At 37.4% G+C, this 27644-nt stretch overlaps 1 protein-coding gene across 12 annotated transcripts; it reads right to left on the bottom strand.

Moving 5' to 3' along the window:
• Positions 1-1148: 1148 nt before the first annotated feature.
• LOC114278284 (calmodulin-binding transcription activator 3) lies at positions 1149-27009 on the bottom strand. 12 transcript variants are annotated; one of them, XM_082866838.1, is made up of 16 exons: positions 26541-26826; positions 24985-25104; positions 20406-21635; positions 20026-20196; positions 19329-19613; positions 17939-18054; positions 17668-17756; positions 16659-16701; positions 8491-8698; positions 8231-8344; positions 7768-8093; positions 4603-5169; positions 3751-4451; positions 2960-3524; positions 2480-2803; positions 1149-1508 (listed from the first exon to the last, which is right to left on the bottom strand). In XM_082866838.1, the coding sequence occupies exons 9-16, from the start codon at positions 8537-8539 to the stop codon at positions 1395-1397; spliced, it is 2760 nt and encodes a 919-aa protein (XP_082722964.1). In that variant the 5' UTR covers positions 8540-8698; positions 16659-16701; positions 17668-17756; positions 17939-18054; positions 19329-19613; positions 20026-20196; positions 20406-21635; positions 24985-25104; positions 26541-26826; the 3' UTR covers positions 1149-1394. The 12 variants fall into 12 exon arrangements, with proteins under 12 accessions (XP_082722964.1, XP_082722960.1, XP_082722965.1 ...); XM_082866834.1 differs by lacking the exons at positions 19329-19613; positions 20026-20196; positions 20406-21635 and adding an exon at positions 25864-25970 and having other exon boundaries at positions 26541-26905; XM_082866839.1 differs by lacking the exons at positions 19329-19613; positions 20026-20196 and having other exon boundaries at positions 26541-26905.
• Between the last annotated feature and the right edge of the window lie 635 nt (positions 27010-27644).

Here is a 27644-nt window from a genome sequence, read left to right as displayed (position 1 = left end):
TTAAATATATTTTATTTTCTCTTTACATCCATTGCTCTTCAATCCCTACTGCTCTTCTTCCATCTCAATTTTTCTTCTCTTCTACATCCCTTTTCAAAAAGTAAGAATCATGTTTTGATTATAGAAAAAAGCAATGGATGAAGAAGTGAAAAACCTTAATTAAAAAAAAAAAAACGTGAAATGGTGAATTTTTTTATTTGTTTGGTAGGTTTTCATTTCATTTTTTGAGAGAATTCTTCGACTTGTGTTCGATGTGTCAAAATCGAATAAAATAAAATAATCCGAACTTACATTACCAAACAACAAATTTATGTCCAATAATCCACTGCCAAATAAAAGATACATTTCAGCTAACCCAACGACGAACATTTTTAATTTATTCGGTTCCTCATTACCTTGCATTTTTCATTATATATATATATATATACATTTTGCTTAGGAGTATACTTTTATTCATTGCAGAAATGCAAGTACAATTATTCGGCTACTGAACATCTTGAAAGCACTCATTCGCTAGTAAATTATCTAAGGAGGAAATATCATTGTTAGTTGACATGTTAAATAATATTGTGCGACCAAAAGAAACATTGATTACATTGAAATGAATGAATGCCTTTAATGCAACAACAATAACAATGCATGTAAAGCCATATGTGGCTAGACAAATTTATTTTAATTCAATAACATGACATTGGAATAATCTAATTTGTATAGCAATGTATCACCGAACAAACACTTTACAAATAGACTCCAACTAATTTCTTGTTTAAGTAAAGCAAAATCATCCAATCAAACAATAATAAATGACTAAAAAAAATTAATTTGTCTAGTAACACAACACTAGATTAATTTAAATTATTTAACATTGTATTATCAAAAACTATTGATGAAAGAGACAAAATTGAAAGAGTTTTGAAGAGTTTTTAGTTTAGGGTTAATTTTGATAGTATAATGAGTGTAATGAAAATCAAAAATTTTTAATGGTGTAATGAGATGAAAGGGGTAAAAAGATAAACTAATGGTGAGTTGCACCATTCCATATCTGTGTATTTTCTTTTTTCTTCCCCTAATAAGAACAGTGAGGGTTCATAAAACCAAAAGGTTTTCGAGTCCAGTTAATTGAGCCCACATATTGTTAGCTTCTGTAGTGAACAAACTATGAGCACAAACTTCACATTAGCACCACAGCTTGTAACTGCAACAATTCCTAACACACACTGGACGTATTAAGAGGGGAGGTCAAATGGATCAAAGTGTAGTGTACAACATTTACAAAATGAATTATCAATACAACCCTATTGTTATTTAAGTTCTAGGAGAGTCAATAGAGAGGCAGATGCCAACCCAACCATTTACAAGAGCTAGAAAGAGAAAGAGAGCGAGGTCCAATCCAATCATGAAGATGATGTAGGCATGTATGTATCATCATCCAAAAATGCTTCAAGATCAATCATATCATCAAAATCAGCTATCTCTTCTGTACTGTTTAGAACCTTACCATACACAGCCTGAAACATGGATCAAAAAGGAAACAAGAATCTCAGTGCGAGACAAGAATCTCAGTGCAAAACGATCCTGCTTGAAAATAGAAATCAATGTTGCCATATATGCAAAGAAACTCTATGCTGTCTAAGGAATCTAGCGGTGGTGCTACATGCACTAACTAGTATACCAACTAATGCTATAACATTATTATTGACCCCACCTATTATACAAATTACAAATTACAATTACCCAAAACCTCTAAAATTGTGTCACATCATCTATTAGTACACTAGTTAGTACACTAATTGGTGCATATAGCATTATTCGGAATCTAGTGAGGAAGAATTCTGTAAACTCAACTTGCACATCTATTACTGATAATGACCACAAACTTGCTTCCTAGGCTTAAGATTATGGCCATATTGACAGTATGAGCATCAAGGGTATTTTCCTCATAACACATGACTCTTAAGTTCAACTAAATATTTATGTACAAAGGTGACACATTCCCCAAAGTCACCATTTCCAGTCCTGGACACATGCATAATTTCACAAAATCAGGACATTTTTAAGTATTTCTTCTTGGTGAAATGCCTATGTAGCCATCTGTACTGCTGTCCTTTCTCTTACTGTGCATGCGAACCAAAACTAACTAAAATTGTGAACTAGAGGAGGTATGATTGTAATTTGTGATTTCTAGTTCAAGTAACAGGTGCAACTGTGGCCACAGCAGACAAGCATAAATCAAGCTTTTGGTGAATCAGCTTTACAAGTGCTTACATCTGGCTAAAATTTATAGCGACACACAAGCATAAATCAAGCTTTTGCAGCATTAGCTTTTCATGATACTAGCATGAGATTAAGACCCAAGTCCTAGACTCCACAAGGCTTTCTATATTGCATATTCTCTTTCCCTGGGAAAATACAAATTTAAATTTGAAAAGGTTGGGTTATTACACTTGGTGGCATCTGAAATGTGCAGAAGTAGAAATACCTTAGTTTCCTGCATCTCTGAGACAACATTGAGCAGCCTACGGTATTGATCTCTTGCTTCTGGATACTGAACCATGGACTTCACCCTAGCAAGGGCCTTTTCCAACCGTTGTTCTGTTTGCTTTCGGCCTTCTTTCAGGACATCATAGTCATCTTCCTTGGAGGATGTATCTTGCTTGCTAGAGCCTTGCGTGAGTGTTTCCTGTTTGAATCCACGCAAACCACTCCCTTTCCGTCTCCACCGTAAAATTACCTTCTCTAAAATTCCAACGGACCAGGTTATCTTTCTATGATTCTTCCTCACCTGGTGTCCTCTCACATGGGCCTGTCCACCATAAAAGCTCAAACTTAGAATTTAAGCTCAGACCTTGAACGAAGGAGAAAATTTGTATGACAATATTCAAGAAGAATAAGTGCATAAAAAATTTAAAATAAATAAATAAACAAAAAACCCAGAACTTCGTATAAGTGCATGTCACACCTGAATTTTCACAATTTGCTGACGAATTGTCAAAAATTCTTTTCGGCCCTTCCAACTACGGAATTTATTTTGTATCCGTATAGCAGCAGCATGTACTGGCTCATCATGTTGGCCCAGCCTGCTTGTCTTGACGGTAACAAGTGAAAGAGCACACTCGTCTGACATTCCAAATTTATTGTCACCATACTCTTTGAGCTGCTTTCTTTGGAATGACTGCACCCTAAAAACTTGATGAATGCGAGCAGCAGCTTGAGTAGCATTACAGACAGCAGCTAATGAATCCTTCAGGGACAGTGACAGTCCATGTGACAAGTCTCCATCACTGATTGGAGTAGCAGTTCGTTCTGAAACAGTTTGTACAGCATCACCTCCTGAACTGTTCTTCAACTTAAGTGATGATAGGTGAGAGCTCAAGGAAGATTCTGCAAGATAACCAGCAATCCCTTTGTGCCCTTTGCTGGAAGCTAGATCAGCTGGTGGTTGGCCAGAAGGAAATATGGGAGTAGGGTCTGTCAATGCTCCAGGAGCTGCATCTAGGGAAATGAGAAAAGCCACTGTCCGCTCTCTAGTATCATCGAGTATGAGCAAGAGCAGAACCACCCAAAAATAACAAAAAATGGAAAGTTCTCTTCAGAATTAATTGCAAGTTGAATGTCATTGTCAAAAAATGTAAATACTAAAATTTCCTGAAAATCAATATTTTATATATGTTGCATGGTCCATGAAAGGAAGATGAGATATTTAAGAGTAGGAGAAGAAAAACAAATAATAAAAAAATCCAAAGTCCTTACCTGCCACAAGATGCTGCCCAATGTAGTGCTGTCCATCCGTTCACATCACGGAAGTTGACACTTACACCTGCAGCTAGTGTGGGACGTATAGCCCAATCATAACCAAGTGCTGCTGCAAAATGTAGGACACCTTGGCCTTCCTCATCCAATACACTAGGGCCTTTTCCACCTTCAGCAACCTTCTGAAGCAGCCATACATGCAGCTTCTCCTTCAGTAGCTTTTGTAGAAGCTGCTCCTTCACTTTCTCAAGGGAGAATTCATCTTCAGAAGTAAGCTTTAACATTTGCTCCCACTCATTGTTGTCTTCTTTTAGTAGTGAGCTTATTTTACTGTTCAAATGGGAATTCTCGCCTAGAGTACTGGAAATAGAACTTGGGGAACTGGCAGATTCCACAGACAACAATTTTCCAAATCGCATACGAAGAAGAATTTCATTCATGGTGCCGCAATAGATATCCGGTACATCCACATCTTGAATGTTGTTAACTCTGTATTCAAATTCTCGCACCTCACTACATGCTAACCTATTGGAACACGTTACATAAAAAGGAACCCTCCCAGCCTTGTGTAATGGAGCAATGCAACGAAGTACGCCATCCGCTATAACTTCTGCTGGAACTTCTACTTCTCCAAACATACATGACCACTTACACTTCTCCACATCTTGTTGAATCTTCAAGAATTTTCCCGTAATCAATACCTGGTGATCAAATACATGACAAGAAAATAAAACAATTGCATTGCTTTGTGATATATAATCCATTGGTCATTTATCCCATTGATAGTGAATGAAAAAGACAGTCAATAGCCTAGTTAAAATCAGAATGGGAAGTACAAAGATTACAGTATACCTTTATCTCTGAACCTGCATATGCCCAGTTTGGTGAGAAATCAATAATGCTAAAGAGCTGGTCTTGCGACAGAGAGGGACCCAGCATATAAGTGTCTAAGTGCACTTGGGGGGAAATGCTGGAATCATCTACTCCATCTTCAGTTTCAACAGTCTCCCAGTAGGTTCCCGAGCTGGAATGCACATGCGATTCGTTCACATCTCCCAATTCCTTACTCATCCATCTGTCAAAGCTATCAAGCTTCTTCAAACCTTCCCGTACAAAGCCATTTAACAGAGGCTGTTTCAAAGGAAGTTGTTCAGCTTTTCCCTCTACTGTCAGATTTCTCTCTAATTCTGATTTCAGAGCACTTCCACCTTCTGTATATGTGCGCTGTATTGGAAGGTCATTCTGTGCATAATGCTTATTCTGTTCAGCAGGATGCGTCTGACAGGGCCCTGAAGATTTGAGTAAATCCACACAATTAACTCCTCCATGAAGCCCAGTGGTGAGACGATATTCCGAGTCCTGATACGACTTCTGATCCATTGACCACTTGGATACATGAGAAGAATCACCTTCAGAAGTCTGTTTGTAAGGTAAGTCAAAGCCTGAACATAAATATTCAATTTGAAGAGGCGAATACTAATCATTACAATTGGATGTGATGGATATGCTTAAACTGATAGATGGACTAGCTTTTGGAGGGTCAAACAACAACTCGGTTAAAAAGCATTAAGATTCGAACAAATGACATGATGCTAAAAAACCAGGAGGAAAAAAGAAAAAAAGAAAAAGAAAAAAAGAAGACCAGATTCAGGCAGAGCATCCCAAGGACGGTAAAAACAGAATAAAAATCATGATACTGTATAATAACTTTCCTAGTTGCCATAATGCCTGGACAAATTTCTTCAAGAGAGCATGGTTTTTAACACCTGGGAAAACCAATAAAAAAAATGATAAAACCAACAACTAAGAAAGATCAGGCAATGTTACTATCCAACAACATGGAGACATTACCAGAATAAAGGACTTAGCGTCTAAAAACTTCCCCCCAACTACCTCTTTATAACTTGTATATCTACCCTATGACATAATCAAGATAATCATAAAATGCAGCCAAACAATCTAGCTTTTACCTGCTCATAGAAAGTGGGTAAATGCATCCCTACGGTAATCATAAGGTTGATGTGGACATGTCATGTCACTGCCGATCCTATAGGTATAAAAAGTATTTAATCAAATGGACCTCATTGCATGGTCTGAGCCTTAGTTGCACGAAGCGGGAGCGGGAGCGGGAGCGGGGAAGCGTGAGCTGATAGAAGTTTCTTAGGTTGGGAGCGGAGCGCCTCGGGAAGCAGTAATATATATATATATATATATTTTTAATAGTTATTTCTAAAATATATTTATTATTTTTATCTTAGGTATTATTTTTATAGATAATATTTTTAATTTATTTATATAATTTTTTTTAATTTTTAATTGATATATATTATAAATAAAAAACAGTAAAATAATAAAATATGTTAAAAAACAGTAAAATAATAAAAAATAGTAAAATAATGATTTATTTTATAAATCTTATTAGATTTTTTTTATTATATTTAATTTAATTAGATTTATTATTATATAACAAATTATATTATTTATTACATTTATTATATGTTAAAAACGGGAGGGGGGAAGACAGCACAAATCGACAAGAGAGAGAGAGAGAGAGAGAGAGAGAGAGAAGAAGAAGAAGAAGCTGAAGGAGAGCAGATCGAAGGCGATGGCGATGGCCATGGCAATGTCAAGACGATCGAAGACGAGAGCGAAGAGGAGTAGATCGCGAGGCGAGAGCAGATTGAAGGTCGATGTCGAAAGTCCAGGCGATGTCGAAGGTCGAGGTCGATGTCGAAGGAGAAGGCGATAGTGAGACCAGGTCTCTCTCTCTCTCTCTCTCCTCTTTACGATCCCATCTTGGACTGAATCGCGTTTCTCTCTCCACAGAAACGCGATTCTTACACGTTTCTTTCTAGGAAACGCGGAATCGCGATTCTTACTAAGAATCGCCACCTGTTTGCACGATTCCTGCAACTAAGGTCTAAGCATGGCTCCCATGGCTTAATCTATATAATGGTGAAAATTAGTTTATCATGCATGCTGCATGAAATAAGTACCCTAAGATTGCAATTCATACCTATTAACTTTTTTAACCAATGCTAGAGTGTGGGTGCTTAGAAGCATTGCTGGCCGCAGTGGTAAAAGCTCAGTCTGCCAAGCATATGAGGGGCAGACTCGGGTCTGAGAGCAGCCACTTTGTGAAAACAATGCCATAGGTTAGGTCTGGACTAAGGTATGAATATATCGGGTGCAAGTATGTGCCTAAAGTGTTGGACTCAACTAATTCTCATGTCCAAGGACAACAAACACAGCTAGGTTTCATATTTATTAAATACTTATTTTGGAAAAAAAAAATTGTGAAATGGTGTTTATAAACTAATATAGAGTATGTTATACATAAAATAGGAGCATTACGCTTAGTTATCATGTAAACTTGACTATTTAGGCATACTTAATGGGTGCATGTCCAACTAAACATGTTGGACACATATTCCATATCTTTTGTTCAAGTGTCAAGTGTCCGACAAAGAGAACTTCATAAATTTAATATAGGTAGCACCTTCAGCTAACAAGGACCAACACAGGGTCTGTGTGGGTGCTGCTGAAACAAGTTTGGCGGGCTTCCCTAGAACTTCTCGCAATGCAATAACATAAAAATATGGGGTTCATCAAAATTTAATGATTGCACCATTACAATAGAGTCCCAGAATCAACTTATATATATCCACGTTCCAAGAGCTTCTTGTCCTGGGCAGAGTTCATTAACTCAGTTAAGTAAAATATAAATACCCCTTTGATATATCTGCTGAAATTTAAGGGAAGTCACTCAGAGCACAGCCATAAACACAACAAGCACACGTGTTCCTTATTAGCATCAGTTTTCTTTTTTAACAAAGCAAAAGAATTACTATCAGTTTTTAAGATAAAAAAGATTAAAGAAATCGAAACAACTTCCATTGAGCAATTATCAGCAACTATCACATATTTACTATGCAATAAGCATGTATTACCCTATAAGCAAATGTTACAATTTCATGGGATACAAGGCACGGACAAAGGGTTTGAGGCATTCCATACCTGCCACTCAACTTGCCGATGTGGGTAAATCCCAACCTCCTGCTTTTTAACAAAGCCGTCTCTCAAAATGAGCCCTCGTATTTCATTTGCTTGTCCAGGATTAACACCTATGGAATCAGGTTCGTTAGAGGAAATTGATGGCTGAAAAGGGACAGACTGAATTCCACGACCACTGTTTTCCAATACATCCTCCCATGATGGGAAGTCCAGGTGTTTCTGGTGCTCATATGTTAAAGCAACATTGGCATTGTTTTTGCCCTTATCTCCTAGAGCGAGTGGGGTAAAATCCATCCCAGGAATAGCAGGCAACTTTCCTTGATAATCATCTGCTAACAGTTCTAAGTATTAACCTTTTGATTTGTCTCATCATGTACACACTAAATTATGCTCAACTATCAAAAAGAACCGGAGAAAAGATAAAAACTAATGATTTAAAATAAAAAGAATGGAGAAGACATAATACGTGAGAACGGCACTGGATAATAAGGGGCAGAGACTCCATCATCCATCTTCTCCGTTACACATGGTTGTAACTCAAGAAAAGAGTGATATCCCGAACTTGCTTGATGATTATATACTGCATCAAATTTATTCATCATGAATGATAATTATAATCAATCAGCAACTTAGTATCCACAAAGTATTGATTAACTGTCAATATGACATAATGTTAACCATTTATAATGAATTAGAACTGAGAAATGACAAATGTAACATCAACACCTGACTCAGCATCTTCATATTCTGAGGCCTGAGTGCTGTTCAGACTCATTGTATCTGCAGTTTGTGAAGTTACTTGGTAGCTGTATGGGTTAAATGTAGAAGATACAGAGCTGTCCACCTCGGAATTGGGTATAATTTCTTCACTTTCTTGGGAATTGGGAATAGCTTCTTCAGCCTCTTTAATGCGGTTAAAGTTTGCCCTATTTCCCTAATAACAGAGTGCAAAAAATAGTCTCTGAAGATCTTCAATTTCAAAAATGAACAAGAATCTATAAATTCAGGAGATTTTTTGGATTTTCCAATTTAAGCACATAGATAATAATCAATCACATAGAGAGACGTGATATAGGTGGAAAACCCTAACTTGAAAAAAACCACAGGAGCGACAAACCCACTAGTGTACCAAAATTAAGTACAAAACTAACCAAAGCCAAACGTGCAGATTTTACCTACTCAAGCCCAGAGCAGCAGCATAATCCAATCTGTTATCCATGCATGTTCTAGCTTCTCAGTTTAACTTCAATCTTCACTAGCTTCGTCCACTATACGATCATGATTTTCTAAGATCCACGCTCAATCAATGACCATGTAACCACTAAGTCTTTATGCACATACCTAGCACTCTCTCAAAGCACTGAAGAAACTAGACTATATGAAGGCTCTCAAAGGAAAACCATAACCCAGTATTATGTGTGTAACCTAATCAATGGAGCATAGGTCTCAATATATAACACATAGCAACCTTAAATGAACAAAGAATCAATTTCCTAAGAAATTAGTCCCAGATACACAAACCTGAGGCGTATCAAACAACATGCATTCGAACAAAGTACCCATCAGTTTATTTAAACAGATAAGCTACTGTCAACCAACAGAGCTTCATGTGTTAAAAACAAAATGATCTGCCTACGAATGAAACACTTTCGCATTTAAACAGTTGATACTCTAGAAATTAATTGCGACATATGAAGACGTTCTCGTTCGAACTATTCTCTCATGAGTTCTAACAGGCACATCATTATACGAATCTGAAGCTAAGGCTTCATTTGGCATGTGAGGTTGGGGCTAAAATAGCTATAAAAAATACAATATAGGCTAAAAAGGCAATAAGACAAAATGTCACACCCAAGGTTCTGAAAAGCGGTTGCAGTTGCTATAACGGTGGCGGTAGCGCGGATGCGATAACAGGGTGCAAAGGCCGCAGCATAACGGTTGCGGTAACCGGAACCGTGCATTTTTTTATTTTTTGCACAATTTGAAAAAAACTTACCAATACGCATATTTTTTTTCCATAATCATATTTATTGGGTTTTTAAATAAATATTGTTAGAATTTCCCATCTTTACCTTCACCTACTCCACTACACACTCCACTTCACCTACCTCCACTTCACCACACACTCCACTTCACCTAACCCACTATCACCTCCACTACACCTACTACCACATTTTCTTCTATATATAGATTGTATAGGAATTGTAATTTATCAATCTTGTAATACATCTATATCATCAATCAACTCATCAATCAATAATATATTTATTTTTTACATGGTATCAGAGCAAGGTTGAGAATTTAGTGATTCCGCTTCACCGGCGGACGGCAGCCTCGCCTTGGCCGTCCGCCGGACAAACCCAAAATTTTCTAATTCTCTCTCTCCTTCCTCAACAAACTGATTCATCACCCAACCCGTGAAGCAACGGTCCAGATTCAAGCCTAGTCTGCTATGACCAAAAAAAAAAAAAAAAAAAAAAAAAAAAAAAAAAAAAAAAAAAGCTCCAAGCCTGGAAACAGCTTGGCCGAAATCCTCCCTCTCTCCGACACCCCCGGCGGCCCATGGCAGGTCTACGGCGTCGCTCGCCGCCCCCGCCCCGCCTGGAACGCCGACCACCCCATTGACTACATCCAGTGCGACATCTCCGACCTCACCCATATCTTCTACGTCACCTGGACCAACCGACCCACCGAGTCCGAATGCTGCGATGCCAACGGAGCCATGCTACCTCACGCCCGTCTTCGTCCACCACCGCCAGCCCATCAGCCACCGTTGTCTACCAGCACCATCACTTCCGTCCTCTTCCATCACCGTACTCCCAGACGCTTGCCTAGGGCCCCTCAAAGCTACGGGCCGCCCCTCCAAGCCATGGCGACGCAGCCAGATCTCTGCAAACAGACCTCCCTCCGCCATATTGATTGCCCATGGTTCACATACAGATAACAATTAATTGCAAGCCAAAGTATATCTATCTATATCCTTCTATTTTCTGTGAGGATCGATAGGTGGATAGAGCCAGCCAGATCTCTGCAAAAGCAACCTCTTTGTTTACTTCTATGCACATGGTCCCTTTTTTTAATCATCCCAACCAATCCTCTAAGCTACTTGAGCATATAACCCAAAAGGGGACGATGCTCTGTTATTACACTTTATCATCACGGGGCTTGAAAACAGCACTACCAGCACTAGCAATAGCACACCATCCCTTTCTTTTCTTTTCTTTATTCTCCACTCACAAAACATTATCATCACCTTTTGCACTTCACCCGTTGCTCCACTTTCTTTCTTTTCTTTTATTTTCTTTATTTATTTATTTATTTATTTATTTTCTTCAAAAAAAAAAAAACAAAAAAAAACCGGAGGAAGAAGACGAACTGCCAACTCATTTTATTCATATCGGGCCTCACCCCGATCATCATTTTACACAAAAAAAAAAAACAAAAAAACAAAAAAAAAAAAAAACAAAAAACAAAACAACCACACCCACAGTGGGATTTTTCTTTTCCCTTCTCTATTCTACTGCAGGTCTCTTCTTCTTACTTTTATCTTGGGTGTCCCGTGCCAGTCCGGTCTCCGTGTTTCCTTGTCCACTGAGCACGTTCACTCCCCCATGCTCCTCCACTGCCGCATATGGCGGCCCTCCAAATCGGAACATCACGGTGGCCTTCCGCTTCAGCTCCTTGTTTTCTGCCCTTAGCACGCTTATCTCTGCTCGCGCATCCTTATACATGCGTTGGAGCAGAGCCAGCTGGGAATTTAAATGCTGCACCTCATTTGTCCTACTCTGCAGCCGGTTCGACAAATTTGTGACCGCCGTCATGGTTTCCACGCATGACTTCAGAGTATACTGATTAGCCTCAATATCAGTTTGCACCGCCATTTTTTGCTCCACCGACCGCATCGGAAAGTTCAATGGAGCAAAACCGGAGGTGTTTGGTTGCGGTTCACTGGCCACCGCACCAGTTATTTCTCCTGTGGGCTCGTTCAGTTCTGGAAAGAGCGTGAGCAGGTTCTGGGTAGCTGGACGGGAAGACGAGGCCATGGTTTTGGGTTGCCAAGTGTTTCAGAGAAGGGTTGGTTTCCGGGTGTTTCAAGATTTGCAGAGACAAGCTCTCCGAGCGTTCCGAGGTTTCAGACTAGTATGTACTGCCTCAGCCTCTGCCTTCGTCTTGGTTAAATAGCCGAGGCAGCCACGCGCATCGCGCGCCTCTTGACGCCAAACGACAAACGGGCACGCCAACCAAGACACTCACGTGCCTCGCCATCATGTCCGGCGCACTTTTTGATAAATTGGGCACGCCTTTTGATGGCACGCCTTTTTTAAAAAATTGAGCGCACCTTTTGAGGATGCGATTTTTTATGGGTCCGACAAGACTCTGTAAACTGTCCCGACATTGATTCCGGTTAGCTCCTTTATGGGTCCGACAAGACTCTGTAAACTGTCCCGACATAGATTCCGATTAGTTTCTACAAGGGTCCGACAAGACTCTGTAAACTGTCCCGACATTGATTCCGGTTAGTTTCTACAAGGGTCCAGCAAGACTCCGTACACTGTCCCAACATTGTCTTCTACAACGGTCCGACATGACCCCATAAACTGTCTTCTACAACGGTCTGACATGACCCCATAAACTGTCTTCTACAAACGGTCCGACATGACCCCATAAACTGTTTTGCTACAACGGTCCGACATGACCCCATAAACTGTCTTCTACAACGGTCCGACATGACCCCATAAACTGTCTTCTACAGCGGTCTGACACCGCCATCCAGTGTCCTCTACACCATTATGACACCACCATACCGTGTCCTCTACAACGTTATGACCCCCCATACAGTGTCCTCTACAACGTTATGACACCACCATTCCGTGTCTTCACCAACGGTCTGACACGACCATACAGTGTCTCCTTTCCTTTTTTATTTTTATGTATTTTCTTGTTTTGTTCCTCTCTCCAAACTCAAGTTGGTTAGTTTCTCTCCTCCTTGAGTTTGCGGGGGGCTGTTAGAATTTCCCATCTTTACCTTCACCTACTCCACTACACACTCCACTTCACCTACCTCCACTTCACCACACACTCCACTTCACCTAACCCACTATCACCTCCACTACACCTACTACCACATTTTCTTCTATATATAGATTGTATAGGAATTGTAATTTATCAATCTTGTAATACATCTATATCATCAATCAACTCATCAATCAATAATATATATATTTTTTACAAATATTTATCAATTTTTGTAAATTTTTAAGTATGATCCAATATATTTCATATTTTTAAATCTCTATAAATTGATTTTTTTACATTTTATTTTAATAATTAATGACTTTATATATCATAAATCTATATTTACGCTTGTGGCAAAAAAAAAATTTATTGGATTTAGATGTATAAAATTATTTTTTTAATTATTATACTTGCAGAAGCATATGCAAATTTTAACTTGAATAGTTTAAAAAAATAAATTATACATGCTAATATAATCATATAAAAATTAAAAAATAAATTATAAAGTTTTTTTTTTTTTTTGGATCACTTGAATATTCATTCTCTTTTTGGATAACCTGTAATTAAAAAACAAAATAAACTAATCAAAAAAAATTGACATCTATAAAATATGTATTAATATATAATTATAGGTGTTATGTTTTCTAGACATTTTACAAAAAAATCACTCACTAACTATTATATATAAGATAAACAATAACAAAAGTAAGAGAATAAATAAGATCCTAAATATATATATATATATATATTTTTTAATCAAGCTAAATAGATAATGACCACACTTATTATTATTATTATTATTGTTATTATTTTCAAACAATATATAGATAGACACACACAAACAAAATGGTTGAGTGATAGCAGCTGAATAGAATAGTATAGGTCTTATACCTTCAACAAATCAATAACATATTCTTCATCTTCCCTCTTTTCTCTCTATCTCTATCTCCTCCATCTTCCCTCTTCATCTTCCCCCTTTTCCTATTTTTAGCTTTTTTTTTTTGTTTTTTTTAAAAGAAGCAGTTCGGAACCGTTATGTAACGGTGCGTAACAGGCCGTTACGGCCATTACGACACTGTTACGACTGCTACGGCAACCGCTATAGCCGACACACTTGTGAATCTCAATCACACCGTAAAAGTGGTCATAACGGGTGGCTGTAACCACCACAATCGTTATGTAACGGCGTTACATAACAGTTGCAGCCACTTGTGGTTCAACACAAAGGTGAGTCCAGAGAAGCAACTTTTTGAAGGACTTTGTTAAAATGACTCACTGAGAGAGGAAGTTTGCATCAGTAAAATTAGGTTATACTTCTTAAGAGACTTGACCCAATCAGAGTTTGACCTAAATTCTTATAATCCATAGTATTCATATATTTAGCTAGGTTTCTACATATGCTGTATACTTTGGCAACTATTAACATATTGCACAGTGAGGGCTCAGGAGCACAACATCATGAAGATATAATACTTTTACCTTAATCATAATCAATCTCTCTCTAAAATATGAAAGTAATAGTAGTTGTGGTGAAACCTAAACAGGAAGAAAAGTTACCTCAACAAAAAAATAAAGAAGAAAAAGGGCACTTAGTGACATTATAATAAACATGTAAATGACTGAAGTTGTGTTGTCATGGTAATAAGACATCTCAACAATTTAGATTTCATACTTTACCTGATTGAAAAGATATATAAAAAATATATCCACCAGTAAAATGCTAAAGCTAGCAACAAGAAGGACAAACCATAGTACAGCAGCAAACAAAGATATAATTCAACCAAGCATGCCACAAAAAGAATGCTAAAAAATCAGATTTTTCAGGTTGTTGTTAATACCTATATCACCCCCCTCACCACTGGTCTTTACCATTCTATTTAATCCACAACTTGCATGCGGTTCACGCACTTTGACCAGATTTTGGGTGGGGTGACAATATTGGGTGCTCTGTTGTCCTAGTAGATGTTTTCATCCTGCTCTCTATTGGCCTGAGGTTTTGAGGACCCCAGGCAAGACATAAGACAAACAAATAACATGAGAGAGAGAGAGAGAATACAACCTGGTGTTTAATATTCTCATTCAGTGGTTTGGATATTGGACATCAAAATGAAATATGAATGAATGGTTATAAAATAAATTAAACCAGTAATTCATGAAATTATTATTGCAGGACATGTGAGTCAGCAGCGCAGATAAATCATTTGAAGTACAGGAAGTAAATTGTGTTGAGGGGGTAGAATGTTACTCCATATCAGTTTCTAAGCCTGATTTGTCTTGGATGTCAATAAAGTTTGGCCCAGATCATTTTGAGAAGTAAACTTCACCCTTGTTGAGCACATCATTCAGTCAAGATGCAAAATCTAAGAAGCACGAATATTTAAAAGAATGTGATGTGTCCGTGACTCGTTGGACACTTCCCAACATGTGTTTGACACTTGTCCAAATGTGTCCCATTATTATTTATTTTATTTCTTTAGACCTGGACATGCTTCGGACAGTTGGGAGACATGTGTCCATCGCTTAGAGACACAAAATTAATTATAAATTTAAGTAGAAATCGTATCTTAAATTCGGTTGAAATTTATATGCCGACAATAATGATAAAAGAAAAACAATACTGATTTATCGGAATTAGTGTTATATCATATTTTTTATCATCCTAGAATAATATATATTTTTTTATAAGTATTTATTATTAAAAATTTATATTATTCATCCATATGTGTCATTTAATAAATATACCAAACTATATATTTTGTGTGTCCCTTGCATGTCATGTCCTGTATTTTTTGAAAATTATCATGTCAGTGTGTCAGCTTGTCAATGCAATGCTGTATGTCCGTGTCCGTAACAGGATACTTCTAACTAATTTTCCACCAAAATATCTATTTTCTTTTCACATATTTAAATTGTCTTTTAAGTTTTGTTTTACGTAACGTTTGTTGTTAAAGATCACTTTAAAAAGAAGAAGAAGAAATTAAGCAGTTCCTTAAAAAGAGTGGCTCCTCGTGCCACCATTTAATCTAGTATGAACCAACTGAATCCATTAGCCAAACGGATGTCCTAATCAAATTTCAAAGCATTGCATTGTACAAGCATTTACATGACAACTGATACAACACAGTAGGAAAATTGGAGCTAATGACTTCCATGGTGCTAATAAATCCAAAAGCTGTTGTGGTTCCTGCAGATTTAGGCAGCCAATTCTATTCAAATAAATGTTACGAAAGATCAATTTGCAGATTATTAAGGTTTGTCACTTCAACCAAGAGATCAACAACTAGTAAAATGAAATATATATATATATATATATAATAAATAAATAAAAGAAACCAGAAGAAAAATGCCTACAGATAATATTATATCTGAACGAAGTTGTTCTAAAATCTAGGGAGGAACTTTGCGAATCAGAGAAGTGCCGAGTCAAGAATCTTATGAGTAATATGAACATTGTAATGAGCATTAATCCAAAAAGAAAAGTGTCATGGATGTAAAAAGCTGGGTAATAAAACATATTAGGTTATATTTTTCATAGCAAAGTTCCGTAAAGCCTAACCGAATCAGCAACTTTCTAACGAGGCAGTTAGCCATCAAAAAGACTCAGGCTACACCTGCTGCTCAAGGAACAAACCCTCCATGTACCACCCCGGCTTGGGGGATACAGATCCGCAACCACAAAGCCGAGAGCAGTAGATAATAGACCTTTATAGCCAGTACCCCATCCAGTTCAAAATCAGACGCCAGAACACTATACGTTATTTTAAACTAGCAAGCAAAACACATAATATACAATGGCTTTGGAATCATCTATATGATATTCAAATGACTAATTGTGAATATATAAAAATAAATGAAGCAAGAAAAGAACAGATTGTAACCTTTACTTCTCGGTAGTGGACAAGAACAATGTGTGAGAGCTCCCTGCAGCAGATGTTGTCCAAATGTAAGCAAATAAGAATAAGCAAGAACAGCCCTTACAACAAAAAAACTAAAAGAAACAAAAGTGGTAACATTTTCTTGAACTTCCATGAATTAATTCCACTTAAGTTTATAAAAGTTTATAGCTATAAATGTGGCAGTAACTCCAAAAATTATAATGATTAGCATGACGAGAAATTCGGTGGAAAACTTTAAAATCTATTTTCTCCTTTAGCACATAAAGACAAAAATAATGGGACTTCCACAGTAGCAAAACAAATCCATAAGCAGATATAACTAATATTCCGAATTCTATTCAACAACTGCTGTTTATCCAACTAAATGATGTCAGCGTCTTGTAATTATGCCTGTACATGTCCGTGATGATACTAGTAGGTATTTACATTCATGTATTGGCATTCAATCAACCATTATATGCTAATATGGATAAGAATCAGGGCAACTGCCCAGAGGAGATCCATAAAACAGACATACTATTATGGTAAGGCGGCAACCCCCCTTGGTGAAGCCTGTTTTTGAATCCCTGCCACATTTTTTATTTCCAAAAATGTCCATAAGAATTGATTAATTCATATGCATGATGAGATTTTTTCAAATCACTTAAGGATTAGTATGTAATTTGATAGATACAGTTACATAACCACCCGTCAAGTCCTTCCCCCTTAATCTCTCTCCATTTCCAGTCCCACTATGTGTTCATCCTATTCTCTCCTCTCGCACTCCTATACTACTAGGTAATATATACTCATTTAAAACATAAAAATAAAAATAAAACGTAATATGTAATATGTAATATGTAATAATCTTAAAATGAAACACAACTCATGTGCGTAGTGCGGAGACCTTTCTAGTATATATATATATATAGAGAGAGAGAGAGAACAACATACAACAATTAGACAAAATAAAAGACAAACTTATAGACACAGGGCCAACTTTTAGACTCACTCTTCAAGCAACCAATAGCTGCGCCTTTGAAAACTTTCATTTTCTTCTCCATGGGCATAGTAGCAATGCAACACATCAACACTTCCTGCCTGAGAGAACATTATACAGATACATTACTTTGGAAGTGCAACGTAAACATACATCATGAACTACAAGATGGTGCAAAATTACCAAAAGATATCAGCAAACTTTTGTCTGTTCTAAACATAATAAACATTGAAAATAAAGCTTGTCTTTAATAAAAATATAAGCACCATCCTTTGGCACAAACCTTGAGCCTCTCATGCGCTTCCTTCACTGTCTTTCCATCTTTCTTCTTCCTCCAGTTATGACCATCTTTTCTGAAATATCTCAACACCTTCCGATCAAAAAGAAAAAGCGAACCACCTGAAAAGGGACATAATTTTCAATCCAAGTTTTCTAATTCCTCCTCCTCCCTTTCTCTGCTATCCAATTCTAAACCTAAAGGAACAGCCCCAACAAAATTTAATGGAAAACAAAAAAAAAAAAGGCCACAAAATGAAGATAATGACAATTTCGAATCATAAAAATGACAACGATACATGCAAATACAACTTTAAATTATGTTTTCATCTGAACTATGAGCTAAACATAAACTTTATGCAATGTCTAACTATCTAGAAATATAGATTAAAAAGATGAACTAAGCAGTACAGCTAATTTATAAAACTATGAAGGCTCTACTAACCAATTGTCAGAGGATCATGATAAATAGGAAAGTAAAGGATAATGACAATGCAACAAGTGTAATTTAAGAGAATACAAAAGCTTTTAGAAATGATTATGATATTATCACGTTTTATATTAATCAATACTGTTACAAAAAGAAGTCCTAAGGCACTGATTAAGGAATCACCTTTTGTATTGATTGATTGATTGACTGATTAAGAAACCACAATCAATTAATCAATCACAATCTAATCTAAATAAGGAAATATTCTAACACTCTCCCTCAAACTGGTGCAAAGATATCTCGTATGTCCAACTTACCTAGAACGTCATGAAATGGTTTACTCTCAACTCCCTTGGTGCGGATGTTTGCAAGTTGTTCGCCTGACTTCACAAAAGGAGTACATAACATGCCGCTAGTGAGTTTCTCCTTGATGAAGTAACGATCAATCTTAACATGCTTTGTCCTGTCATGTTGAACAGGATTGTGAGCTATGTTGATGACAGCCTTATTATCACAATATAGCTGCATATAGTTTGTCTGGCCCATCCCCAGATCACTCAACAACAGTTTGATCCACAAGAGTTCACACACCTTGGGCCATAACTTGAAACTCAGCTTCTGCACTCGATCTAGCCACCACATTATGTTTCTTACTCCTCCAAGTAACAAGATTGCCGCCCACAAAGGTACAATATCCTGATGTAGATCTCCTATCAGTTGGTACAATATCCTGATGTAGATCTCCTATCAGTTATTGACGCGGCCCAATTAGCATCTGTATAGGCTTCCACTCTAAGGTGATCATGTTTGGAAAAGTAAAGGCCATTTCTAGGAGACGATTTCAAGTGCCTCAGAATTCTCATAACAGTCTCTAAGTGAATTTGATGAGGAGCATGCATAAACTGGCTAACCATACTGACAGCAATAGCAATATCAGGACAAGAGTGAGATAAGTAAACGAGCTTACCCACTAGTCGCTAATAACTCCCCCTATCAACAGCTGCTCTTCCTTCATCATCACTAAGTTTCTGATTAGGTTCCAGTAGGGTATCACAGGCCTTACATCCAAGCATCCATGTTTTCTTCAAAAGGTCCAGAACATATTTCCTTTGTGAGATGAAAATCCCATCCTTGGAGCGAGCAACTTCAATTCCCAAAAAATATTTCAAGTTCCCAAAGTCTTTGATTTCAAACTCAGTAGCTAAATATTTCTTCAACAGGGGTATTTCCTCCCTATCATCGTCTGCAAGCACTATGTCATCCACATAAACAATAAGAGTTATAGTCTTACCACGTGAGGAATGTTTTACAAACAAAGTGTGATCTGACTAACTCTATTTAAAACCATATTTAAACATAGCCTAAGTGAATCTCTCAAACCAAGCCCTTGGAGACTGTTTAAGACCATATAACGACTTTCGAAGCCTGCATACTTTACCCTCTATCTGATGATCCTCAAAACCAAGAGGAATGTCCACATATACCCCTTCTTCTAGATCACCATGTAAGAAAGCATTCTTTACATCAAACTGATGAAGTGGCCAATCTAAATTAGTTGTTAGAGAGAGAAGTATTTTGACTAAATTCATCTTAGCCACTAGAGCAAAAGTCTCATGATAGTCTACTCCATGAGTCTGAGTGAAGTATTTTGCCACAAGTCGAACCTTGTAACGCTCAATGGAATCATCTGCTTTGTGCTTCACAGTATACACCAATTTGCATCCCACAGGTCGTTTGCCCTTAGGTAACTCAGTTAATTTCCAAGTGTCATTCTTACGAAGTGCTTTCATTTCCTCAATCATGGCAAGTTTCCATTCAGAAGTAGCGAAAGCATCCTGAAAATGGTTAGAAATACTAACAGAGGAAATGCTTGACACGACGGCTTTATAAAAGAAAGGCAAATGAGGGTAGGACACAAAGTTTAAAATAGGATGTTGAGTACAAGATCTCACACCCTTTCTCTTGGCAATAGGAATATCAAGATCAGTAGTGTCAAGAATAGCAATATCAGTAGACTCAAGAGAAACAAGAGGTTCAAAGTTACCTGGACCCTTATCAGAAGCAGGAGATGGCAGTGGGTGAGCAGAAGTAGTCTTTGTATCCAAGTGACTTTCTATCTGTCTTTGTCCCTAACAAAACTTGCCCTTCCCTGTCCTTGGTGGCATTGGATTCTATAGTTCCAGTAATAGGTGGTGCAGGAACAACTGGTTCCACCATAGGCACAATAGGGACAACAAGAATCTCTTCACACCAAGGCTCCCTCTAAAGGGATGACTATGACACCGAAGAAGACAAGAAGTAGGACTGCGACTCAAAGAAGATGACATCTATGGACACAAACCACTTACGAGAAGGGGATGATAACACTTATACACCTTTTGAGTAGACGAGTATCCGAGGAAAACACACTTGAGAGAGCGAGGGTCCAACTTACCGCGAGTAGGAGAATGATTGTGGACAAAATAGACACAGCCAAATATTTAGGGGAAATGGAAAACAAGACTCTGAACCAAGAACTTGAAGTGGAGCTTGTTTTTGCAAAACTTAGGTAGGAAGACGATTAATGAGATAGGTTGCAATGAGAACAGCCTCGTGCCAGTAGGACTAAGGCACACTCATAGAAAAACACATGTAGCGAGCCATATCAAGAATATGACGATTATTGCGTTCTACAACCCTATTTTGTTGAGGGGTATTGGTGCAAGATGTCTAATGTATAATGCCATGAGTGGAAAAAAATAGCTCTCTAACCTCGAATCGATGTATTCACCCCCATTATCAGAATGCAAGATTTTGACAATTGCCCCAAACTGAGTACAAATCATTTATGAAAATTTTGAAACACGGAAAAAACCTCACTTTTTTCTTTCATGAGATACACCCAAGTAATACGAGAAAAATCATCTATAAAGGTAGCAAACCATCTATGGCCTTTTAAAGGCATAACACGAGATGAACCTCACACATCATAATGTATTAAAAAAAAAGGAGCTAAACTTTTATTAAGACTTGGAGCAAAAGAAGCTTGGTGTTGTTTGTCAAGTTGACAAGACTCACAAAGAAACTCAGACATATTATTGTTTGTAATAACAGACAAAAATAAATGCCTAAGTAAATGAAATGAAAGATGTCCAAAACGCCGATGTCACAGCCATAAATCCTCCTTGGTGGTTGGGAATTGAATGGAATGATAAGCAAGCTTGTTCGGCTGATCCAAGAAATAGAGACCATTTTCTGCACTACCACTGCCAATTGTCCTCCTCGTGATAAGGTCCTAAAAAAGACAATGATCAGGAAAAAATGTCACACTACAGTTCAAATCCTTAGTAATACAACTCAAGGATAGAAGATTAACAGAAGAATTAGGAACGTGGAGCACTAAAGACAGATGTAAGGTAGGGTTGACATGAATTAAACATTTCCTAGAGATAAAAAGAAACAGTACCATCTGTAATCCTAACTTTGTCTTTACTTGAAGACGGCTTATATGCTGAGAAAAGGTCAGAAGACCCAGACATATGATCTGAGGCACCAAAATCAATAATCCATGACAAAGACTTACAGGGAAAGAAAAGTATTAGGAGAAGAGGCTAAGTTACCTACGTGCGTAAACGACGAGAAAGATGCACTGGGAGCAGTAGAAGACCGGCGAGTCAGCCAACGAGGCAGAACAACCTCAAGCTCAGGAGAAGTCATGTTAGATAAACTATCAGAAGTTGAACCAACTGAAGCAGAAGTAGAATCAAGAGTGTCAACGGCACTAGACTGATGGGCTCGTGGATTAGAATCACATCCTCTAGACTGGCCTGATCTACCACATCTAGTACCAGACCGATCACCCCGACTCCCTAATGGAGTCCCATGAAGCTTCCACCACATCTCACGAGTATGCTACGGCTTGCAGCAGTAATCACAGAACATAATATCCTTCCCTAAAGGATGGGAAAGAGGTAGTGACAAAAAAGTCCCATCTTGAGGAGCAAAAAGTAATGTTGAACGGTTTCCAGTAGCCGGTGGTAACATAGCAGAACGACGACTCTCCTCATTCTGTACATATGCAAAGGCCTCTTGAAGCGATGGAAGAACATCCATGACAAGGACATGACTTCGGACCGGATCAAACTCCACATTGAGACCGTCCAAAAACTTGAAGAGCCTCTCCTGTGCAAGAAACTTCTGGTAACCAACTGAGTCAACTGTACAAACAGACTTGTAATCCAGGAGATGATCTAGGTGTTTCCAACCATTATTCAGAAAGGTATAATACTGGAGAACTGTCTGCTCCTCTTGTACTGAGCGCTCAATAGACCGGCGCAGCTCAAAAGATTGAGAAAAATTCTCTTTTCGAGAATATGTAGCAACGACTGCTTCCCAAATATCTTAGGCAATATCCATGGATAAGTAGCCTTCACCAATCTCAAGAACCATGAAATAAATGAGTGACCCCATGATTAAAAAGTTGGTAATCTCACATTGGTCATAGCCAGGATCCGTAATACCTGGTGCTTGACCTCTCCCAGTAACGTATCCCATCTTTCCCCTACTCTTCAGAAAAAGTGTCAAACACTGAGACCATGAAAGGTAATTCTGACTGTTAAATAGAGCGGTGGTAATTTTGAGGCTAGGGTTCAGGTTCTCAAATGTAGTAGTCATAACTAGACTGGAGCTCTCCCTTTTAGATGGGTGAGAACTAGTGGTTGATGAACTAGTTAGGTCAGCCATAAGAACTCTACAATTTCAACACAACAAACCTTGTATGAATCACAAGAATGGAAAGAGGAATGGAATGGGTTGGAACAAGTAAAATCACATACAGACCATTATGAGAGCATAACAATCAGATTAATGGGTCATCTATGGACCCAAAAAATAAATCAAATACAGAAAAACGAACCTCCAATCAAAACAAGTGCTGAACTATGTTCAAGAAAGTAGAAGGAAAGAAACTTGAGGCAACAAAAAATGGACAGCCCTCAAACACTCATCCACAGGAACCAAAATACATAAAGAGAGGCTAGGACAGCCCTCACAAGGGTCGACTAGGCTAGAGGGGCCTTCGGCTAAAGCCGAAACAGCTTTGTGGGACCTTGACTGGTTCCGACAGAGACTCGGGGACTAGCGGTGGAGGATGGGTGATTGGTGGCAGCAGTTGTGTGGGTGATGGTTTTCAGGGTTTTGGCTCTAATACCATGTAATTTAAGAGAATACAAAAGCTTTTAGTCATGATTATGATATCATCAGGTTTTATATTAATCAATCAACTGTTACAAAAGAAACGCCTAAGGCATTGATTAAGAAATCATCTTTTGTTTTGATTGATTGACTGATTAAGGAATCGCAATCAATCAATCACAATCTAATCTAAATAAGGAAACACAGAAATATTCTAACAAGAAGCTATGGGTATCAAGTGTGGAACAGCATAACCACTCTTTCAAAAACAATTACACAGGCCTTGAAAAGCAAAGACCCCAGGGCCATGATTGATTCCCGGACACGGGAGACCCGGGATAACATTATCCCACATTTGGTTCACACTTATCCAACATATACGTGATAATTTTGTCCACTAGGGGTGGGACAACTTATCCTAAGATAAGGATTTCGTTACAAAATGACTAACTACCCTACTCAGAATAACTCATCCCAAGACAAATTATCCCTCCTCATCCTATCTGCAAACCAAACATGGACTAGATGAAATTTTTTAAAATGACAAATATCATAATCTCTGCATCAAATAATGCAATTGCATTTTTCATGACATAAGTTGTGTGGAGAATGATATCCCAAGAAGATTGTAAACTCCCAATGGGTTTAAACAAAACAAACAAACAAAAATGAAAATTAGCAAAATTAATGAAGAGGCAAAAATGAGGTAATACTAAATCTGCTTGCCAATCTCATTGAATTTGAAAAAGGTTACAAACAGGAATCTCCGTCATGATGTCTATAGGAAACAAAAGATAACTATATTTGGCAATTACAAATATGAAGGAACAAGGAGTGGAAGTTTAACACAAAAGAGTAGGGGAGAAGGAGCACACAATTATGTACTAAAAAGACCCAAGAATGTACGAGGGTGAAAAGATATAAATAGACCAAGTGAAGAGCTGTTTAATTATAGAAGTGCAATGACAAGTTGGAAATCCAAGAGGGAGAAAAAAGGAAGAGGGGGGGGGGGGGGGGGGGAGAATTAAAAGAGGAGGTCATCCTTGGCCTAAAACTGCACCAAAGACATACAAGGAAAATATTTTCACATAAAAGTTTAAAGGAGTTCAGTAAATCTATATATATATTCCCAAAGTTCTCTACTTTGTCCCATTCTAAACTTCTCCAATTTCTATCCATGTGTGAATGATTGGCCTTCTACAACACATGTTACAAGTGTTGAGAGAATAATTGTCATCACACAAGTTGCAAAACATGTTTGATCTTCAGCACTATAAAAATGAAGAAAGCTTGAGAATTTCATAGAATATAAGCAATTTCACCAAAATATAATTTTTAACACTCCAATCCATCCACAAGGTCATGAAAAAATCAAAAATATATATCTATATATATTTGTAAAAGCTTGTTTACATGCTTATTGACCAACCAAATGCAGCTAAGAATCCTACTTGGAGGCATATGTGCAGGCTCTGGAGCAATACGGAATTTTTTGTAATTTTGAAGTATTTCACAAATTTCAGCAGGACGTAACCATCGATGCTGAGCCTCCAAGAGTATTTGCTCAATATCTGCATTCAACCATAACCTCAGTTAATAATCTGGTGAGTTCGAATGCCCAAACAAAAAAAGAAGCACGGAAATAAACAACTAATAAACCACCAGGTTAAAAACAATGCATAAATAATCCAAATCAGAGAAACACTTATTGGTTTCCTTCCCCAACCCCTCCCCTCCTTCTCCTAATGACTTTCAATTTTTTCAATCTCTCTAATTTAGTCTGCATCCAACTCCGCAACCCTTATTTTCTCGTGTCAGATTCTCCAATCACTTGATACATTCATTCCAAAGAGTATTATGTTTACCAGTGGTATGGCTTTAAATGTAGGGCAAGTTTCCAAGTCTATTCTAACTAACAACTCAAAAGATGCTTGAGCATACGTGGAATGCCAGCTTAGTAAACTGGGAGTCAAAATGAGGAAACAAAAAGACTGCAGGCCATAAAATGTGTAAAGTAATCCCTTTTCACTTAGCCTGTAATGTTAATCCATTGGAAAGGGAAATTGAAAAAAACAACCATAAAAAGAAGTAGAGGGACATGGCTTAACTGAAAATTGCCTGTGTTATGAGCTTGAGACATAATAATCATACAAAAAAGAACTCTTATTATGCCCTCAGGCAAGTTATACTTTATAATCAAGATCATCCTTGAAAACAATGTATATATAATACATAAGGATTGCTGAAATACAGATATTTAAAAAAATAATGATATCAGAAAGTATAGTAAACCAAGCAAATATATTTATAAGAAGATAGATGTAAAATACCAATTGTAGACATGTTGAGTTAAAAAGTCTATGGTGGTTTGCAGAAAATTGATTGCCCTGCACTGCACTATCAGGGTTGACTTATTTCCATTCAAGTTGACTGTATTCTGAACAAAATAAATACAGATTAAACAGCCAACAGGGCCTTACAAATTGGATAAAAATGTCATAAATAATTTATGTTGCTGACTGAAGTACTAAAAGAATTCTCTTATATTTTAAGTCTGAGTAAGGAAGGGGTGTTTGATTTCTGTTACAATCAGCAGCCCACTATAATAAGATGACAGAGATTACACCATTTCTCTTCTCTTTAACCTTATTCATCTTCTTCTATAGAAACATGATTTTAGTATAACTCCACTTAATAACTATTTTGTCAAGAATTATTATTAATCAAATATGTTTCTTACATAGCAATTTACCAAATATCAACTTTTCAACAAGTTCCAATTAAAAATAAATAAATAAAAAATCAACAATACTTAAACTTGGGTGTCTTTGTACAATAAAATTTACTGAACTTTAGAAGAAACTAAAACAAACCCATATAAGATGGACAAGACTCAAGACAATAAGATACTAACAAGCACAACTCAACATCATCATCAGTAAAGCAAATGAAAAGAAAAAAAAAAAGAAAAAAAGAAAAAAAAAAAGACACCTTTTCAACAACTCACCTAATTGAGTACGGAGACCGTACCGCCGAGACTCCGCCATGAACTCACAAGCTCCCTCACTCTAGTTATGTTCTCTATTGGGGCAGATCTCACAACTCCAACTGTGCAAAATCAGAATTTGTCCGATTACTCAAGCTGTTGAATCGAAACTGATAAGTGCGATCGAACAAAACAAAATGAATCGCAGATTATCAATCGTCACATGCGATCGTGATCGAAATAGAGATCGAGATCGAGATCGAGATCTTGCGTGTACAATAAAGATTTGAACAAAAAGGGTAAAAAAAGAAGAAAAAGAAAGTAGGAAAATTTGGTTAAATAGGAAGACTTGGGGAGTGAAGCAGCTGGCGAGGGAGGTGGGATCTGAAACAGCCGCCGAAATGGAATACTTTTGATTACAGACAGCCACTTTCTCCATGACGTAATCAATATTGGGATATTTTTCAAGGAAAATTACCCAGCAGAGGATAGGGGAAAAAATAATTACACCAACATGTCGGCGTAACTTATTTTGTGATACAACAATGATTCATTTTTCTTTTTCTCCTATCTTCTTTAATCCCTTCTCTCTCTCATTGGTTATATATTTTTTTTTTTTTCTTTTTTTTTTTCCTCCTCCAATCACCACCCGTCACGTGGCAAAGGGGGGTGAGGGGATGACCTCCAAAAGGGGGTCCCAAGCATTACTCTTTGTGATAATGTGTTACTCGAATTCGTTCCGCCACCTGGCTGAATATTTCCGAGCTCGAAATTAGTCTGAATCTAAAATGATGTTGCTTTGGAATTTTTTTTTTTTTTTTCTCTTTTGTTTTTTTGCTGTTTTTAAGATGAAAAAAAAAAAGAAGAAAAAAAGAGAAGAGGGAGAAGCTGGACACATCATCATCACCAACAACAACATCTTCATCAACATCATCATCATCAACACATCATCAACAGCAAACAATTTTTTTTTTCCCCTTCATCTTCAAATCTAGATCCACTAGCAAAAAAAAAAAAATCAACATCTTCATCAACACATCATAATCATCAACAATTATATCTTCATCAACACCACCATCATCAACATTAACACATCATTGTTAGCCAACAATTTTTTTCCCCCCC

Source organism: Camellia sinensis, chromosome 4 (assembly GCF_055761805.1).
Source record: "Camellia sinensis isolate YWXY chromosome 4, ASM5576180v1, whole genome shotgun sequence".
NCBI lineage: Eukaryota > Viridiplantae > Streptophyta > Magnoliopsida > Ericales > Theaceae > Camellia > Camellia sinensis.
The sequence above is the reverse complement of the archived record's forward strand: the minus strand, read 5'-3'. Positions and strand labels throughout refer to the sequence as shown.

Excerpts from the sequence above, each read along its gene's own strand:
- LOC114278284 (XM_082866831.1), bottom strand. The coding sequence starts at position 19,003 with ATGTGGTGGCTAGATCGAGTGCAGAAGCTGAGTTTCAAGTTATGGCCC. Across the intron at positions 16,702-17,667 it reads AGCTATTGGTTGCTTGAAGA|GGAGCTCTCACACATTGTTC; the intron begins GTGAGTCTAAAA and ends CATCTGCTGCAG. Across the intron at positions 8,699-16,658 it reads TCCACTACCGAGAAGTAAAG|GGAAATAGGGCAAACTTTAA; the intron begins GTTACAATCTGT and ends CTCTGTTATTAG.